This window comes from Cardiocondyla obscurior, linkage group LG08 (genome assembly GCF_019399895.1).
Source record: "Cardiocondyla obscurior isolate alpha-2009 linkage group LG08, Cobs3.1, whole genome shotgun sequence".
Classification (NCBI taxonomy): domain Eukaryota; kingdom Metazoa; phylum Arthropoda; class Insecta; order Hymenoptera; family Formicidae; genus Cardiocondyla; species Cardiocondyla obscurior.
In genome coordinates this window covers 4,161,469-4,181,528 of record NC_091871.1, presented here as the reverse complement: position 1 = coordinate 4,181,528, position 20,060 = coordinate 4,161,469, and the positions used below count along the sequence as shown (strand labels likewise).

Here is a 20,060-nt window from a genome sequence, read left to right as displayed (position 1 = left end):
TCGCTTCGCTTGAAGCAAAGGAGGCGTGAAAAAGCGCAGTCAAAAAGAACAGATCCGCTGCAGTCTACATTGTCAACGATCGCAGACACTCTTTTGAAAAGAGATTCCGCCACGAACCGGGAGACGTGTAACGGCCCCAGTATTTCTGTCGTGACAACTGAAACTTCTTTTCTCCTTTCCGGAACATTGCCCGGAGCGAATTGTTTCTACCAGCGCGCGGCGGCCCCGCGTTCTCGTTTTGTTCTTCTCTCCGACGGTTTTTCCGCGTTTCTTCCTAAAACGACTCTATCCACGGACGTATCCGCCGCAATATCTGCCACCGAGCGACTCCATGACTCCCGCGATTCCACCTCTTTTTATTCGCCGCGCAACGAGCTGCGGCTTTATGCTCGATTAGAAACCAATGTCTCAGCCTGCGTTAAGCGTTGCTAATGGCGGCATTGAACCTCGCGCGATTCACTCGACTCAATCTCCGTGTCGGCTCCTTTCCTTCCCCCTGAACAGCAAGAGGCTACGATTTTAATACGAGACGGATTCCCGCTGAATAACTCGAACGCTCGGTAACGAGCCACTCCGCTTGATAATTTTCTGAGTAACGGGCGAGCCTGTCCTCCAGTACTTTCAGTAAGCTCGTCCCAAGATGGGAGATGCGAGCACGCGAGTCCTTAAAACGTCTCTCGGAAACGCTCGACGACCTCTTCGCGCTTTAGTAGAAAATTATGCGCGCTCTTCCGCGTCCGTTTACGAGCGCGCGCGGGCGGTAGTAGTACGGGCGAGGGTGGAGAAAAGAGTTTCCTGGCCGGATAGCAGGAAGGATAAAAGGGGGATGACGGGCATTAGCGAGCTCTATAGCTCCGGCGCGTGGAGAAGGAAGATACCTCTCGTTCTCTTCTATCTCCCGAAAGTGTTCCGCTTTTGCACGCGTCTGCTCGATAACGACGTGAACGTGTATCCAGGATTTTAACCCCTGAAACGACCCGACTCTCGGCCTCCTCTCTCTTGCATTTTACGTCGGCCACACCGGGCGGCGGCGCGGAAAAATACGAGACGAGAGAGCTTTTTTTTTTTTTTCTTCGGCCCAATAAAGGCTTTCCCCGGCTATCATTCCCGTTATTTCAACGGACTACAGGGACTATAATAGTAAAATTACTCGTTCACCGCGATGTAAATGGCCGATGATACTTGAGAATATTCGAACAGAAGGGAATTAAGGTTTCATCGTGCGACGAAAACGCGTGTTTTATCATCGCGACTTATTACTGGAGAAAAGACATTCCGATATATCGCTCCGATATCAAGACCTTCACCCGCCTCCTTCTCGGGCGCGCGGCGCCGCGTCAATAAAAATATTTTATTTCCGCGGTGGTTAATGCCGCGAGAGAGAAAAGGGAGGCAATTTATGACGGTCCCGGTGCACCGGGAACATAAACGGCTCGTGTAATTCTTACTTTCGCAGCGGGGCGGGTAACGGTAGGAAAAAGATATCGTTAAGATATTTCCTACGAGACCGAAGTGTACCGAGCGGCCGAGGGTGAGACGTTGGGGAAGCTGGGGAGGGGAAAGGGAAATCGAGCGAGGGCAAACTATGAACTCGGCTTCTCGAGGACAAAGCTTTTCCGTCTGGATTTTCTCCGCTCCCTATTCCAGCCGGCTTTTCTTTTTCCCCGATCCCTCTTTCTCACCCCCGCCTTTCGGAAATCCTTGAGAAGTTCAGCCGGTCTCGCGCCCTTCTTCCTTCCCTTTTATCTGCTTCTTCCCGCGAAAAAGATTCCGTCGACATACCGCCGACCCGCTACTCCCTTCAACGCTGCAATAATAATGAAAAACATTCATAGCGCTCGTTCTATCGTGGAAATAGATCTGTCGGCGGTGATTCTCGTAACGCAGATTGCCGCGTCGAAAGTATGGAGAGAGGGAATCTAGCTAGGCGTACATCTCGATCACTTTGATCTTGCACGATTGATTGATGTGAGATTTTTGCTCTTCTGTTACAGGTCTTAATCCAGCCGAGGAGAGGCATGTGAGTATCATTTTCGAGTACATAGCGGTTTCTCATTACCCGTCGCGATTGAGGGAAGACCGCTGACACCGTCGGGCGCGTAAAATTTCACCTCATAAAGGGGATTAGATCGTCGCTTACGCGCGATGTATTATTGGATGATAGCGGGAGGTAGAGGAATACGAGGGCGAAAGAGGGAATTAGCGCGATACGCGATAGCACGGAGAAAAAGAAGGACCGGTGAGGGGGAGGGTTTGAGGGGGATGTCGGGGGTAGAGATGGTGACGAAGGTGGAGGAAGCGCGGAATGGACGTAAAAGCCTGAACACCGGAACACAGGGCCGTAAAAAGCTCGTCGTCAAAAGCACTCCCTTCCGCTTTCATCGACCACTCGGCGCTCGCGCTCTTTCATCCCGTTTTTCCTCTACCTCTCTTTCTCTCCCTCGCTCTCACTCTCGGCCTCTCTATTCCTCCGCGCTTCTCTTCTTCTTCGATAACATAAAGCGTCCGCTGGTTGCGGCGCGCGCGTTTATTAAAAGCGCTTCGGAGAGGAAAAAAGCCTCGAGAGCGCTCGAGGGCACCGCCGTTCGCGCTCTCCGCCTCTCAGGTCTCTTGAGTGTCCTGCGAGATCGGTCCTGCCGATCGCATCGATCGCTCGGCAAAAGGCTCGCGCGAGAAAGGAGAATCGATCAGCCGCGGTCGGAACTTCCGCGCCCGCCCTTCTCCCTCTTTCTCTTCCTCTCTCTTTTTTTTTTTTTTTTTTCCTCGTTCCAGGATGAATATCGATGTGCGCAGTTAGCCCGGGCGTCGATTAAACGGTCCCGCGCGTCGTAACAGCGTTCCCGCATTAACCGATGCGATGCGGCGAAACGAATGGGCGATTAAGGTTTCACACTCGTTGAAAAATTCGCGAACCGCTTGGCGAATCGAGAAAAACACAGTTTGATATTTGATTTCGTGAATATTTTCGCGCCCGGGCGAGCGATGATTTTTTGGTTATTAATCCTCTTTCGTTCGTGGTAAAATTTACCGTGTTGTGAACGAGAAAGAGAGCGAGAGAATGAAAGAGAAGGGGTGGGGAGGAGAATGCAGGAAGAGAGCGAAGCGGACCGCCGAGTTGTAACTCGTTCGATTCGATAGCGATGGCGCCCGCGGCACGCTGCCAGCCCGATAATTAGTGCCCGTTTAATATGCACAATTATTACGGATTGATAATCGGGGCTGCGCGTCCATTACATCGGTATGGAGATAGATGGTAATAGGTTGCTATCGATATTAGCTCTCCTCTTTCGCCCACCACGTACCCATCCTCTCTCATCTGCATCGCTTCCACCCCTCTGGCTCTTCCCTGTGAATTCTCTTCCGTTTATCTCCCCCGTTCGCTTCAACCAAGTACCTTCCACAGTTTCAAACTGCGACCCTGAGGCCTGTGAAATTGAAATATGAATGCTAATGGGGTTACTCACCCCGGTATCATGTAGTGTTACTGATTGCTGAAAAAGTGTGTCCCTCTTATTATCACTCTTCTTTTTTTTTTTTTTTTTTTTTTTTTATCTCTACATAATTTTTTTTTTTCTTTTACTTAACGCGTTTTTGCTCGTCTCAAGGATAGCGTCAATCGATCGATCTCTTCGACGCCGGGTTTTTTTTTCTGCTCAGTTGTGAATTAATTTTAAAACGCGTACTGTCGTCTTGAAAACTCGCCACGTCTCTTATTCTGTCAAGACGTTTTCGCTGCATGTATACCGTATTGATCGAGGGTCCGATCTCGGCGTGAAGGCGTTCTATCGCCTTCTTTTTAACGGAAGGAAGTTCCAAGCCATCGAACAAATTGACGCCGTACTTACCGAGTTCCGAGGAGCGAAGAATTACGTTCCCATCGATCCGCTTTCTCGCGTCACTTTGAATTTATACGTCCTCTCCGCGGCGCAACGTGCGGCAGGCTGCATGATAAAACTTCTATTCCGCTCGGCGGGTCGTTACCCAACTACATTTTCATGTTCTTCCTTGCGCCCCCTTTTCCCCGTGCAATCCGATCTCGTGATTGGATCGACGGGGAGGAACGCGACTTCGCGGAAAATGGGCAAACCATCGTGGGAGGCTGGATAGGGAAAAAGGAAAAAAAAAAATCTCGAGGAAGGGAACGTTATACGTATGTACAGAGAGAGAGAGAGAGAGAGAGGGGGAGAGAAACGAGAAGAGAAGAAAGAAAGGGCGGCAGGGTGGCATCTCAAACCGAAAACCGACGACAGGCGGAGAGAATGCAAGTCGTTATTATTCGCGCGCCAGTAAAGTCCTCCCCTTTCATTCCTGGGAGCTTTACCTCTCGCATCCCCCGCATTATTCTTCTTTCTCTCGTACGCGCGGCACCTTTCCGTTTTCCGGATTTTTCACGACCCGGGGAGCGTCTCCCCTTACGCGTTGCGGCAAAAACCCGGGAGCTTTTCGAGGATGCGGGAAGGAAGCCAACGGTGCCTATGGCTCGACGTTGTCGTCGGGCACGAAAAAGAGTAAAAGACGATGAACGACCGAGCTACTCTGCTACTCGACAGTCTCTTGCAGTCTTTCTTTCTTTTTTTTCTTTTTTTTTTCTTTTTTTTTCTCGGTCGAGGCGTCGACTCATAACAAATTCATAAAATATCTTGAAGCAGCTGGCCCCCCCGCGACATAAGAAAGTGAAGGTTCCGCAAGAATGAGAGGGATAATACACGACAACGAGATTTTAATTTATTGCTATTGCTTCGCGCAGACGGGTCGAAAAAACGGGCGTTTCCGGCTATTATCTGGTCCTCTTCCCACGCGTGGATGCAAGCGCGAGTTTAATTGAATTGCTCGATGCTTACGCCTCGTTTCGGATAGCTCGCGGTAAATTGTCGCGGAAGCTGGCGGTCTCGATAGAGACGAGGAGGATACTCTAGGGCCGTTAATGTTGATTCACCTCGCTGTAATGTGGACGCATTTTCGCGAAAATTGCCGCGACTGCAGAGTCAGATAAACGTTGCTGTGCCCGCGGTTCTTTTGCGCTGCCGTTTTTTGCCTCCGCGTTTGCGGATAAATAAATACCTACATTTTCGTCGAGAAATATTTGACAAATGGTTGCAAGAATAACGAACAGCTGCGATCGTGACAAGAGGAATATTTTATAATTCAATGACATTGCATTTGTTAATTAAGAATGACACTTTTTATAATTTTTTGTATATAACGTCAAATATCGGCGCGAATGTGCAGCAATGTGTACGTACGGGCATTTCTCGTCACCTGTTCAAAAAACAATGACGTCGATGCGCCGTGCCGAATGTTAATCGTGATCAAAAATCGTTCGGGGCAAACGGGGGTGGAAAAAAAAAATCGCCTCGCGTTCTCGGTGCCTGGCGGACTGGGGTATCGCGACCGCATCGGCGATCCTGATATTGCGGGAACAGAAACGATTTTAAACGTTTAATCGAAATCGATTCCGTTATTTACCGTGTGTATAATCCCTCGCGCCATCGCGATGCTGCGGCGGCGAGTGCACGTTCGGCTGCTCCGTGAGTTGAAAATCGGCTTCGAATCGAGACGCCTGCGATATCGATTGTCCGTCCCCTCTCGCCCCCTGTCTCCCTTTCGCGACCCCTCGCACGTCTCCTCGCTTTTTCCTTGGTTCAGCCATTTTCCGGCAGTTCGTTCTCCATTGGTCGCGGAGCTCGCGGTCGCGTTACTCTTTTTCCAACTTTTACGCCATCCTCTCGTCTCTCCCCCTCGCTACTCGGCCTCTTCCATCCTATCATCCCCTACCCGCCTTTTTAATCCCATCACAGAGTCGAGCGCGCACCAACGAGGCTGTCGCCGGAGGTCGGTAAATTAAATCTCGAATAAAGTGCAAATAAACGAGCAAGGGGTAGAGAGAGAGGGCGGGAGGGAGAGAACAGGAGAGAGGGGCGTTACCCGGGTGGTGGTCGAAAGTGCGGTACAAAAAAGCGACAGGGTGAGAGCGAAAAAAAGCCGAGAGGAAGGAAAAAGAGAGGCTAGAGAGGGAGAGAACACAGAGAAAGAACTAGCACGAGTACGAAGCCAAGAGAAAGAGAGAGAAAGAGAGACAGAGAGAGATAAAAGAGCGAACTGACGCGCGAGAGTGTAATTTATTTTAATTAGAGTGGCTGCATTATGTAAGCGGGTGAAGCGCCGATGAAAGGGTTTGAAAGGGTCGAGAGATCCTGACACCGACCCCCCGACCAACATCCCCCTTCCACTAACACCCTGTCTCTGCTGTCTACCCCGGGAACAGACTAATTCTCTCTCATCCAGGGCTGTGAGGATTGCGGGAGAGCATTTCGAAAAGTTGGCGACGAGATTCGCCGGTGTCGTCACGGTGATTTCGCGTGCGCAACGTTCGCTTTATGATTCCGACGCGTTCTACAAACGACGCTCTGCGCGTACGACTGGTCAGGGAGTCTCGAGACAGGTTTACATTTACGTGAGAGAGGTTTGGAACTTTGCGTTGAAATCTTTTTATTAGATACGCGACCTGAAAGTTTGATTATAACTCATGTTGGGCGGACACAAGCTGGGAAGGAGTACAGGGGATGATTCAACGCGCAGGGTACACGAGGTGCGACTTACGCTCTTGAATTTCTCACCCCCTTGGCGGGCAAAGTAGAGAACCAGCCAACCCTCCTGCTTTACCGACGCCTCTGATCTCGTTAGGAACGCATTAATTAATTTACAAGATGGCGGCGGTGGCGACGACGACGGTATAAGAGAGCAAGAGCCTCGTTGTACCGCGGAGGGGTGGAAGAGTGGTGACTAGGGGGTTGGGCGAGGGTTACTGCACGGCACGTTTTAATTACTAATTGAAACGTTCTCCTACCACCTTCCACCGCGCCGATCCCGTAATTCCGTTTCCACGTTGCTGTCACTTTCACCCCTACCTTTAGCTCTAACGGTTCTCCAGCTCTTCGTGTTCTCGCGATTTTCTCCCTCTATCTCGCTCTCTGTCTTAATATCCGCTTTTTCTCTCTCGGGGATACTTAATATTTTTAAATACTTTACATACTTTGCCTCCATCCCCGATATTACGCTCTTCCTTGATCTTTCCCTCGCGCGCGGGGTGGATGCTTCTGACGCAGGAATTTACGAGATGGTGAATCTGCGGCTTTCACAAATTAATTAATTAAAAATATCCTGGTGCCTTAACAACGCCTTGCTGCAGCCGCTTCGCGGCTTTATTTTACCGCCTCTCTCGCTTGGCCCTTTCTCGAAGTACTCACTTTTTCGCGTAAAAAATCTTGTAGAGTCATCGGTCGAAAAAAAGTCAAATTCGTTGCGATTTTGTAAAAGATAAAGACCGACTTCCTTATCTCTTCCGCATATTGACCGGCATGAGAAATCGAATCCTGATTTCTTGCACGATAAACCGGAGATGCTAATTGATCGTTACGCTATCGTGAACTTATTATGTTTTGCGCGCAGTTTTTTTATCGGAGTATAAATTCCCGCTTTGCGGGACCGTGACGGGACGCTAATCACGTTGCGTAATAAATATGGGAACACATTTAATTACTCTAAGTATCAATTATCATAATTAGAGGTACACGCGATGATACGGTAATTACGCTCTTACGAAAGTGACGGTAGCAAAAACGCGAACATGGCACTTCGCAACGCGTCCCAGTTTCACAGTCGATTGGCGGCGAACTTAATCGTCAGAGAGAGAGAGAGAGGGAGAGAGAAAAACGAAAAAAGTTACGTATGTATATAAAGACTGCGTCTCGCGCGCGCAGCGATAGCAATCAGAGCACGACGGATCGGCGGTTTTATAGACATTGCGCGGCCCGCAGCGATCGATGACGATTCCGCGAAACGGAATAAAACGTCCCTCCGATATTTATTACACAGGTTGCGATCGGAGGCAATTTTAGCAGCTCGGCCTCACCGGCGAGTCGCTCGGTTCGCGGTTCTTTACGATCGATTCTCCCTATATTTACGCCCCGTTGTTTGCCCTCGCGTTACGGACCCGTCGCGAATTCCTCGCGGCCGCAGTCGCCCGGCGAGAAATTAACCCGCGGAGAGCTTTTCGCTATTTCCTTTCGTCCCCGCCGACTTTTCGTCCGCGAATTAAAAAGCCCCTGGGCCGCCGTCCGGCGGAATTTATCGCGAAAGTTACACAAGAAATCTCCGCGTTTGTTTTTTTTTTCAGCATTTTTACTCCACGCGCTTTCGTTTTTCAACGTCCACCGATACGCGCGCTCTTAAGGGAGGCCCCGGTCTCGCGTTCCTCCGAAACGCGAAGGCGCGTTTTTCACTATTGGTAGCAGGCGCAACGGCCGACCAGGCTTTTTAATAATACGCCGACCGGTAATTAACCCGGTAATTTAATGAGACGACCGTGAAGTACCGCGCGCAGCGGACGGCCGGCGCAAAGATCGACCGTTCCGTAATTACGTTTGCGTGTATATTTCACAATATAATCGGCCGACTGTGCCGCGCGCGCTTTTCCACCGCGTCGTGAAACGCTTTTTCCGCGACGACGGGAATGAAAAAGGGACGGGAAGGAAAAAAAAAAAAAAAAAACAAGCCCTCGAGGGAAAGAGGAAAAGGGACGAGAGAAAGAGAGAGAGCAGAGGCGGAAGAGAAGAGCGGTGCCGCGAAAGCGTGGATTTGTTATTAAAACGTCCCGGTGGAAATAACGGGCGGGCGGCGCGACGGATGCAGTTTGCAAACGAGGACGCGAGATACGTAGCGTGGGATCATTATTTTATTCCAACATAACGTCCGTTACATAACGCGTCCGATGCTGCGAGCTCGCGAGGGAGAAAAAATCTGTAAAATTCGTGAGCGCCTCTCGAGCGGCGCTCTCTCGGCGCCGTGTGCGCGTTTCTTGTTGGAAATTCGTGCAAATAAATAATACGAGAGGGAGAGAGAGAGAATACCGCGGCGCGTATAATTCGGCTTTGCATTTCGAAGAGAAAATCTAATATCGTTTCGACGCGCGTTTGCCATTCCGATCGGGCGCGCCGCATTCCGTTTCGAAACTTTCCGATCTAACGGCGTGCACGTGGCCGCTTTTTGGCGAGCGTTCAAGGGGACGGCGCACCGCGGGAGAACGTTTAACCCGCTAACGTAGGAAGCCAATGAGGCTGCCGCGCGCTCTCGTCTTCCCGGTGGAAGATACTGCCGCTATAAATCAGACGGGTCGATCGGCGGCCAACCGGTCCCGCGTCGTCTTCTCTCCTTTCTGCTCTTCCGTCTCGCCTCCTGCCGGCAGCGCGGCTCGACGACGGCCATTAACTCTCCTTTTTGCGATGTGTAATGACCTTAAAGCGCCCATGGTTTACGAAGCCATTCGTTAAGAAGGGGGCTGCCCCCTCCGCGTTGGTAATCGCGCGAGAATGCACCTCCGCGGGCATTGTTGCGTACGATCCTTTTTTTTTTTTTTTTCTTTTTTCTCCCTTCCTTCCGCTCGTCTCTTCTCATCAGCTTACCTCGGCGGGCATCTGTTCGTCTCGCGCCTCTCCCCTGTCTCTCCCCCTCGGCGCTTTTTCTCCTCTTTCTTATTCCGACGTGCGGAAGGTGAGAGCGCAGCGAGGAGACGACGACGACGACGACGGCTCGACGCGAGTGGAGTGGAGTGGAAAGGGCGAGATAATAGAGGAAGCTCTGGTACACCGTCAGGCGTGCACGAGCGAAATAAAGCGACGATCGGGATGCACCACGGGCTTTTCAATTACCCCATAGCCTCCGCCTCTCTCGCCGTTCTCCTCCGTCTGTTTTGCTTCCTCCTGCTTCTCCCTGACGGGGCGATAAAAATGTTTCCTCGTTCCCTCCTCCCGCCGTGGATAACGCGCAGGCACTTTATGGCAGGCTATTCTGTTTGCCCCTTATTTCTCCGATCTGCTCTCGGACGATCGGCCCTTTCCCCTTCGCCGTTTCTCGCTGTCTTTTACCCCCGTATCACCCCTCGCGTTTTTTTTGTTTTTTTTTCGTTTCCTCTCGCTCTTCTCAGCCTCGTAAAGTACCGCTCGCGTTCCGGCGAACCTGACCGACAACGGAGTTGCATAGGCATTCTCTCTGCAAAATCGCACGTACACGCTCGACATCTGAGCCGGATGCTCGAGTGGGCAATTCATTCGCGTGGCGTTGGCATCTATCGTCAACACCGCTCTCGACCGTAATTAAAGACGTAATTAAAAGCAGCCGCAGTCGCGCGTGTAAAAGTTCGGCGGAACCTGAGCTCTCGTCGAAGAGTCGATCGTCGGCTACATGACGTTCTCCAAAAACGCTCTGTCGGATTTTCTAGAGTTACAGTATTGAAAAAATAATAATAAAAAAAATTAATAAAATAAAAAAACAAATAAACGTGAAAAAAAAATGTGTTGCCTCCGCAGTTCTCGTCGGGACGAAAAGCCGCGAGTTCGGCGCGATAACGATAACTGTTGCGTTATCGATCACGCGGCGGTGTACACGCGCGGAGAGGAAGGAACGGCGACGAGAGACGGTGGTGTGTACGCAGGGACGACGGGTCCACACGCGCGTTGCCGCATAAAATTGCAGAGCCCGGCAGCGGCGCCGAGATAGCTGCAAACAGACGCGGGTTAATTTAAAAATGCAAATTCCGCCACGGGTCTCTCTCTCTGCCGTGCCGAGGGCGGACACGGCTCGGGGTGGAGGAGAAGAAAGGGAAAAGGGGCGCAGGCAGGGAGAGGAAGAGAAAAAAAAAAAAAAAAAAAAAAAGCGCGGCGCTAGAAAACACGGCGAGTAACGTGCTGAGAGAAAGGGAATTTCGCTATTTACGGTGCCGTCATAAATCATAGCGTTGTGAATGTCCATCCGATTCGCGGCGCCGCGTGCGAGCTTTATTTGTACGTTGTCCAATTTGAGCGGGTCCGATCGTGAGATAGCGACCACTCTTCCGCCGAAAAATTCGACGGGGGACAATCCCGTGGTTAGCGGCACGGTGAACCGGCGGCAGAGTTTGTATGAATTAATAAACGACGAAAAAAAAAAAAAGGAAAAAAGTCTGCGTGAGGTGTGTACCGTGCCTGGCGCTTTCATGATTAAAATTCGCGCAAGTATAATTTAAACGAAATCCTCTAGCTGGAAAGATATCCAGTTTCCCCGTGTGTGCGTGCGTGTGGAAACGCAATATCGCCGAGCGGCTTGTTTTCGTCGTGGCGGGCCAGGTATCGATTCCGATAAAGCCGCGTACCAGGAAAAAAAAAAAAAAAAGAACCGCGGGGTGAAACACGCCGATATCTCCGCGCGGCCGCGGCGGTGATAAAAATTCGCGCGCGCACTAATTGCCGGTATGACGAATGCACCAGCTGACCCAGTGACACGTACGCGCTGAATTCCGCGAGCCGATTACCGCCGCCGTCCCGCGACGCGGTCATAAAAAATTCCATGCATTCGCGAGTAAGCTGCGACGGCCAGCGAGCGTCCGGCTCCAAAATTACTGCTCGCCGTTCGGGCCATGAATCTTCCCAGTGGCACGCGAAAGCGATCTCAGCTAATTGAATTAACTGTCCGACGAGCGGAAACGAAAATCGCGATCGGGCATCGAATATTCAGGAGCCATTAGTCTCCGAAGAGTACGAAATCGCGGGACAAGTGTCAGGGTGATTTAATGCCGCGGACATTTATCTGTTTGGAAATCAAGTTTGAAGACTTGATCGCGCCCGAGCTTGTCTAGGATCCTACGTGACACTGTCGCGATAGACCGTCTCGAGTGGAAAGGTAAATACTGCAAGACCGATAAGTATCGTCGGGAACGACTTGCACGATTGTCGCCGGTCCCAAAGTCGAAACGCGGAGCATTGTCTTTGCGTGTCTGCCGTGTCTGTCGGAGGTTCGTCGACGCGAGACGCATTAGTCGGACGTTTCCGCGTCGCGGCGCAAAGCCCCGCAATGTCCGTCAACCACGAGCATTCCCCGCAGTCAACGGGGTATCGAGCCGCGTCGATCCGTACGGAATCTCAAGTTCTCAACGTCTCCGACGTGTTCCTTCGAGAGGGCGAGTGACGAAGACACTGAGAGCCACTGGGTGCAATCTTGTACCAGCTGGGGTTTGCGGGGTCTTGGGAGACGCGACTTCGGCTCGTAACCTTCTCTCTCTCTCTCAGGGTCCTAGCCACGACGACGACGACGACGATGGTGGAGTGAGGAATAGGGAAACAGGCACCACAGGCAGGCAGGCGGACGAGGGGGGAGGGAGGGTGGTTAGGTTGGTCGACGTAGGGTGAGAGTGCACGAGTGGCAGCAGCGGCAAAGGGTGAGAGACGACATAGAAAAGAGAGGAGGAGATAGAAGGAGCCGGAGAGAAAGAGACGGAGAAGGACAGGGTGGGTGGTCGGTCGGTGGCTTGGGATATATCCGTAAGGTTAGGGTGGTTGAGTTGAGACGAGGCGCCGTGGCGAAGGAGTCGCTCACTCACTTACCACCCTCATGGCTGCGACCGCCAACCCCAATACCATGCACACGGCCAAAGCCGTCCCCCGTCCGTCTCCCTTCCATCGTCCCGCTCGCCCGTCTCACCCTCGAAAGAGCCACCCCTTTCTGTACTTCGGTGCCTGCTGCTGCTTGCCAAGTTGCTTGCCTGCCTGCCTGCCTGCTTGCTTGCTTGCGGACCAAGTCGTCCCTAACACTACAAAGTCTATATATCTACGGTATACCCGCAACTCCTCCTACATTCCGCCGCCTCCTTCACCTCCTCTATCTCCCTCGTCTTCCCCTGAGAGGTACCAACCCCCATATTGATCGTGGCACGAATCCTCTTTGTGGGAGAGGGTGATATGGATAGCCGACGGGATAGGTGTAAGTAAACTTACGTGAATGGAAGGCGGGCCGCGTGTATATCGTTTCTTCGCGGAGGTACCTATATATTCGCGTATCTCGTACACATATACGTGCACATATACGTGCGTACACTAATGCAACACGAGAAGGCAACGAGAAAGCAAGGGAAAACAGAAACGGAAAGCTCTTGCGAAACGACATTGCGAGCTATCGGCGTCTCTCGCGATGGGGTGGGGGGGGGGCGAAAGGATGCGCTTACCCTCGAAAGACGAGACTTCCGGGTACATACTTACTGGCGGTATCGACTGCGGACAAGAGATGGTGTGTGTTTCCACATGATTTTCCAGGGAACTAAATCCAGTCGCGATTTCCTCGTGGAATCGTTTTACTGTAGTTGCCAAACTCCATCCACCAGGATTGCATTTCTATCTCAATAATACCGTGTGCGCACCGATAATTATTAAATTAGCTTATTACATTTCGCAATATTCGCAAATAGTTCTGCAAATCTCTCTCTCTCTCTTTCTTTTTTTTTTCTTTTTTTTTTTTTAATTAGAATTTATCGCGCGTGGAGATTGAAATTATTCAGCCGACGCGACGATAACAAAAGCTCGTCGAGAAATGTTTATCTTAAAATCGTTAACAGAGTTTATTTAAATTTTAAGATTTTAGTCATAAAAGCGCACTTTATTTTCTAGCGTGTCAAGCGCTGTTTTCTCGCCAGATTATTCTCTTCTCACAATACGACAGTCGTCTCATCCGCCTCAGTGGACTCTAGTCGGATAAGCAGTGACCGACCGTTTCCGGATAACGAGAGGACGTCTTTTCGGAGGAAAAAGATCCCTCTTTCTCTCTGCCGGGATTCTTTCGCGAACTCGAAAGAGCGGCATGTAATACGGCTCCCGAGGGATCCTTTTCTTACCGGGAATCTTTCATGACGTGAGCTGAGCGCGTGTTTGCGAGACTTCCCGCCCGCGCGCATCTCCCCCCTCCGGCCCGGCTTTTGTCTTCGCTTCTCTTTCCGCCGCTACATCGTCGGCAGAACACGCTTCAGCTCGATTTTTCCGCACCCTCTCGCCGACACGTCTCTCCCCCGAGCAATTTCTCGACAGCGTCTGACAAGACGCGAAACCGCTTATCCGCCTCCGCGCGGCATGTAATTTCGCACGTTAATCGCCCGGAGATACTCGCGCGAACACATTCGTATATCTCAAGATCCCTTTTATTTCTTTCGACCCCCGGAGGGTTTCGGTCGACGGGCAAAGGGGGAGGGGGCGGAGAGAGTGATACCGAGGCGTCGAAGTAATGGACCGAGAGAGCGAGAGAGCTAGCGGAGATAGGCGAGGGACGAGGGGTAATTGAGAGAAGAGGAGATTTACTTCGACACCGGCGGCAGCGGCTGCAAGGGGACGCGACAGGGTGGTTTACGAGTTTGCAAAGATGGGGTGCACGCGCAAAGGGGCTACCGCGTTTATACTATACACCGAGGTATGTCGCGATGCCCCGTGCCGGCGACGGAACTGCCGCTCGTAAAGCTTCCGGTCGATGATACTCCGGCGATCCCGAGCGAGCGTTTTGCGCGAAACGCGCCTCTTCGCGTTTTATAGAGATTGTCGGCGCCGATCATCTCTTCTCGATTTTACACGATCGAGGCAAGGTCGGAGCGGCGATAAGCAATCTCCGCGCTGTTTATCGACGTCTACGCTATTCTTATCTCGCGTCGACATTCCTCATATTAAAACTCTAAAGTCTTCTTCAGCTGATTAGATTCTCGGACAGGAGAACAAAAAAAAAAGAAAAAAAAAAGAAAAACTCGTGTAAGCGATTATTGAAGAGGTGCGATAAAATAAAAGCACGAGGTCGGAAAAACCGCCGGTGACGCTCTCGGCTTTGGAAATGCAGGCCGATATTTTTCCCGGCTCTCGTGCATAATACGGTAGGGAAAAAAGAAAGGGCAGGATTCGACGATCCGTTCTATTATTCTTCGTTCGCTTCAGAGCGAAATGGAGGTCGTACGGGCCGGGAGGGATAAGTAATTCCGTCGATGCCTCTTCCATCGGCCCGACAGGAAGGTCGTTTTATTTAATCGCGAAGGAGGTTGGAAGGAATTTAGTCGTTCTACCCTCCATCCGTCGACCAACCCCTTCCCCCGTTCGGTCGCAAGAAGTCCTTTGTTCCCGATACTTTTCCAGTGGAAATCTATCGAAAAGGTGAACTCCGACGCGACCCGTAAAAATCTCGAACGAATAAATCTTGCGAATCTCCGTGATCGGATTAACCGCGCTAAACGAGATCTTATCTTTCGCGTTGATAAGGAGATCGTGAAATTCGCCAAGTTCACGTTGAACGGCAGCGTTAAAGATCTCAAATGCTGAATGCCGGCTGTTTTTTTTGTTGCAGAGAAATTCGATATCGCCCGCGGAAAGGGAGAAGTACAGACCACGCAGCACTCCCGATCCTCAGCACGAACACATTCTCGGGAAAAAGATGAAGAAAGAGCAGGACAAAGACATAGGCCATGTAAGTATCTAAGATTAGTGCTTCATGCTCCGCGAGCCGCTGTCCACCTTAACAAGCCGTGCGTGTTTTCCCCGACAGCAAAGCGATGGTGAAAAGAGCGACCAAGATCTGGTGGTCGACGACGCGAGCGAAGGCCCGACCAGTCCGGCCGCGAATGGAACGGCTTCGCCGCGAGAAAACGGCCTCGACAAGCTGGGCCCATCCTCGGTGCCTATGAGCGGTCAAGTAAAGAAAGAAGTGCCGCCACCGTCACCTAGAAGCGGTACCAGCAGTAACGCGAGCACACCCTCGGCGAAGAAAATGGAGGAGCGCGAAAAGCCAACGACGCCGATCTCGAAACCGGTCACACCGACGTCAGCAGGTACGTGAGACTCGAGATTTCTCGGGCACGAATAAACTTAATGAAGAGGAAAAACGTTCCGGAAGTAATCGAATTTGATCGGTGATATTGTAGGCAGCAGTTCCGGCTCCGGTGGTCTGAAACCGTCGAGTTCCAGCAAACCGTTGGTCTCGGCTTCAGTGGTCGGCCCTTATCCGCCGCACTATCCGCCACCACATCATCCGCCCGCGGGACCTCACGTGGACATGCTGGGTTATCCCCCGGCAGCGCTCAACGGCGGTTACCCCACGAGACCACCCCTTCAGCAGCTTTACGATCCTCATGGCAGCATGAGGGCACCGCTCGGACCGATCATTCCTCCCGGTGGTAAACCGTGAGTGCTCGTTTCTTTTTCTAATTCGCTGTTATTTATCTTGCCGCGTTATCAGCGTGTTATAAGCTATTTCTCGAAGAGATGTAGTAATCGTATTTCATTACCTGATCTTAATGTTATATCATGTGAATAAACAGTGAATATCAGTACTGAATCACGTGTTAAATTCAAAGAGGAATATCAGTAGCAGTTTCTCTATTAGTTCAGAATCGGCACTCGATCTGCGAGCATTTCAAATACGACTGATAACATAAATATTTCTGTACAGAGACACATTATTACTGATTAATCGTTATAATATATTTCGATACTTGTGATTGGCGAGTGTAATTAATGTTTTATTTATCTAAACTTTTCTCTCGGTTTTATCTTCACTTATTTTTTTGCTTTCCATTGAACATTGATATAGTGACTGTTAAATATGATTCTCTCTCTAATTTATTTCTTATGCGATGTTATATTTTTATCTTGTTACTTTAATGAGCTCTTTTTTCGTAGCAGTGCATATAGTTTCCACGTGTCCAGTGAAGGCCAAATGCAGCCAGTACCATTCCCGCAGGATGCTCTTATTGGTCCAGGCATTCCCCGACATGCTCGTCAAATAAACACTTTAACTCATGGCGAGGTAGTTTGTGCCGTGACAATCTCTAATCCAACCAAATACGTCTACACAGGCGGTAAGGGCTGCGTCAAAGTGTGGGATATCAGTCAGGGAGGCAGCGCTAGCGCGAAACCTGTCTCTCAGCTCGATTGCCTGCAACGGGACAACTATATCAGGTCAGTGATGGTAACACGTGTCTTCATTCGCAATTCGTGACACATTAACTCCCGAACGCTATATGCGGTCGATGTAATTAATTTCTGACTCTGAATTCTGGATGACATTTAGTCGTGTCCGCCGGCTGTATATCACGCCGAAGCAGCGCGGCATCGATTTATTGCATGCATTTTCCGTATGCATTTACTGTCCCCCGTCGCGTACCGTGAAACCGCGCGCGTTCGCGCGGCCGTGGTAATTATTTAAAAGCGTGCATAAGTGGCGGTGTTTAATAGAATTAATATAACGCGACGTTCATTGTTCATGTCATTACAGGTCGGTGAAACTACTACCTGACGGAAGAACTTTAATTGTGGGTGGCGAGGCGAGTAATCTTAGCATCTGGGATCTGGCAAGTCCAACACCGAGAATCAAAGCTGAACTGACTTCTTCAGCACCGGCGTGCTACGCTCTGGCCATCTCGCCGGACTCGAAAGTCTGCTTCAGTTGTTGCAGCGATGGTAACATCGCCGTGTGGGACTTACAGAATCAGACGCTGGTTAGACAATTCCAAGGTCACACGGACGGCGCTTCGTGCATCGACATCTCTGCCGACGGTTCGAAATTGTGGACAGGCGGTCTCGATAATACGGTGCGCTCCTGGGACCTTAGAGAAGGCAGGCAGCTGCAACAGCACGACTTCACCTCACAGATATTCTCATTGGGATACTGCCCGACTGGCGAATGGTTGGCTGTAGGCATGGAAAATTCAAACGTCGAAGTGCTCCATGCGACGAAGCCCGACAAGTACCAGTTGCATCTGCACGAATCTTGCGTGCTGTCGTTACGTTTTGCCTCGTGCGGCAAGTGGTTCGTCTCCACTGGAAAGGATAATTTACTTAATGCGTGGCGCACGCCATACGGTGCCTCGATTTTCCAGGTTGGTTGTTATCACATATTATCGCGAATTACTGATTTTATCTTCAACGCCAATTTTACCCGCGTAATTCGTAGTTATCGTATTTCTGCAACGTTGTAAATGTTTCCTTTCTCTTTTCAGTCGAAAGAGTCATCTTCGGTGCTTAGCTGCGATATTTCTACGGACGACAAATACATCGTGACCGGGTCTGGCGACAAAAAAGCAACAGTTTACGAAGTGATGTATTAACATATTGGCTCAAGATGCACTTCGACATACAACATCGATTGACGTTCTTTGTGACATTAAGTGTGATTGACTCATGACGGAGGAATTGAAAAAAAAAGAAAATTAATTTTTTTTACTCCTTAAGTGTGACTTTGAACGAACCACACGGTGAATTATGAAGTTTCAATAAAAACTGATAAGACTTGGTCGAAATGTGCTACGACGATCGCTACATTCGACAAAAACCGAATTAAATTTTACATTTCTGGAATCTCAAAAAAAAAAGAAACTAAATTATATTCGAGGGATAGTATATGAATTATGGGGATATAAATATATATAAAGATTACAGCATTTAGCTGTATAAGATTGTATAGAGTCTATAACCGTAAGTAGGATGAAGTGAATGAAGTGTGAAAAAAAAGAGAGAGTGAAAGAGACAAATGTCTGTACGTATCGTCTGTCTGTATTTAGCGTGGGAGGCGATAATGAAGTCGCTTGTGTAATATGTTACTGATGTAATATAGAATCTTTATAATTAGATCCTTTTGCACGTGATCATGAAAGAAGTGAAGCGAAGAATCGAGCGCATTTCGTCGGGCGAGGTCGTTCTCTCGCGATATTAATATAATATATTAATATACAGGGTACCCCAAGATCCTCTTTCAACCGCTCGTAAAATGTTAAAACTAATCGAGATGAGCATAAAAGATATCCGTTTAGCAACATTTGCAATAGTAATCCAAATACGAATTTTTAAAACAGAGTGAAACGAAAACACCTGTATAATTTAATATATTATACTGCGTTATATATTATTATTAATTAATATTGCGACTACGGAACGAACGCTACGGCGAAATACCTGAATACGTACGGAATGCTGATCTAGTGTTGTAGATTTGTCAAAGTAGGGATGTATGTTGTGTCGCAGAATTATATATAATATATTGCACACATTTAGGCAGAACGTTTACGTCATGTAGCGAAGAAACTATAGGGCTATGAGAAACCGATAAGTATCGATGACGCTAACCAGCCGTTGAACGTCGCGTCCGTTCGGTATCGAAGCCAGTGATGTGATGATCTTTGACATTTCTACTACCGATGAGAGGAATAATTTGTACTTATTACACTTTCAGTTTTAAATACAATTCTTTTATAATTATATGGCACTGTTGTGTATGCCGTTAAGACTTTATTGTAATTGAGATTTTATAAAAAAATGCGTCGAGGGAGGGCGATAATGAAGCAAAGAGGAAGGGCGAAAGATACTTTTTGATCTTTTGCAATATTACGAAACTGGCTTTCATACGCCTATTACGAGCGGTGTCGAATATAAATAGGAAACGCTATAAGTTGCGCCGAACGCGCAATCGGATTCTTGATACAATGTACATTGTTTGCGAGTCATGACTGCCATAATAGGCATATACATACTACGCACACGCATATACACGTAACAAACACGAGCGAGCGGACCACGTTCGTGGGCGGATTTTGCAGAATATTCGATAAAGTATTTTTGTGACTATTCATCGTGAGACCCTAGGCATAACCATCGAGCAATTCGGTCGAGCGTGATCGACCACGCGCCGCGCGTCTGCATCGACGATTGCAGAAACGAGACGATAATGTAAAATGAGGCGAGGCACACTTGGATTCTTACACCATCCTTCCGGTGCAGGTTACAAAGCCGGAGGTGTGTGCATCTGGACTTTTAGGGTACTAGCTAGCGCATTATTATTCGGAGGCCGTATGGTGAAAGCGGGTGATGCGTAATGGAGATTTATATTTTGTTACAGGAAGGCACATACATACACACACACACGTTAACATCCGCTGTGACCGTTCGAAACTTAATGCCACGATAATAACTGCCGCGATAAGAACTCTGCACTGTAACGTGGCTCAGCGCATTCATTCCGCTTATGGGAATCACGTCAGACTCTCGATTTTGGACGATCACAGCCCCCCCGTTCATATAGACCAATAGAAACAACGATACCTCAAGAAGACTCAATAGTTAATTATCTCTAACTCATCGACTTGTACAGAATCGATATTCTTTTACAGTTGAATAACACACGCACCGTGAAAAAGAAAGCATTACGCGAGACAAAAAAAAAAAATAATATGGTCGCATAGCCAC

At 49.4% G+C, this 20,060-nt stretch overlaps 1 protein-coding gene across 5 annotated transcripts in view; it reads left to right on the top strand.

The window, feature by feature from the left end:
* The window catches only part of LOC139105126 (protein groucho), a 63,801-nt gene extending 43,742 nt beyond the window's left edge, over positions 1 to 20,059 (top strand). For all 5 annotated transcript variants that reach the window (XM_070661045.1, XM_070661044.1, XM_070661043.1 and 2 more), the window contains 7 exons: positions 1,995 to 2,020; positions 15,172 to 15,291; positions 15,370 to 15,652; positions 15,746 to 16,004; positions 16,506 to 16,781; positions 17,098 to 17,701; positions 17,822 to 20,059. In XM_070661045.1, the coding sequence (XP_070517146.1) occupies positions 1,995 to 2,020; positions 15,172 to 15,291; positions 15,370 to 15,652; positions 15,746 to 16,004; positions 16,506 to 16,781; positions 17,098 to 17,701; positions 17,822 to 17,929 (1,676 nt within the window). In that variant the 3' untranslated portion in view covers positions 17,930 to 20,059. The remainder of the gene's footprint in view (positions 1 to 1,994; positions 2,021 to 15,171; positions 15,292 to 15,369; positions 15,653 to 15,745; positions 16,005 to 16,505; positions 16,782 to 17,097; positions 17,702 to 17,821) is intronic.
* Position 20,060: the final 1 nt, after the last annotated feature.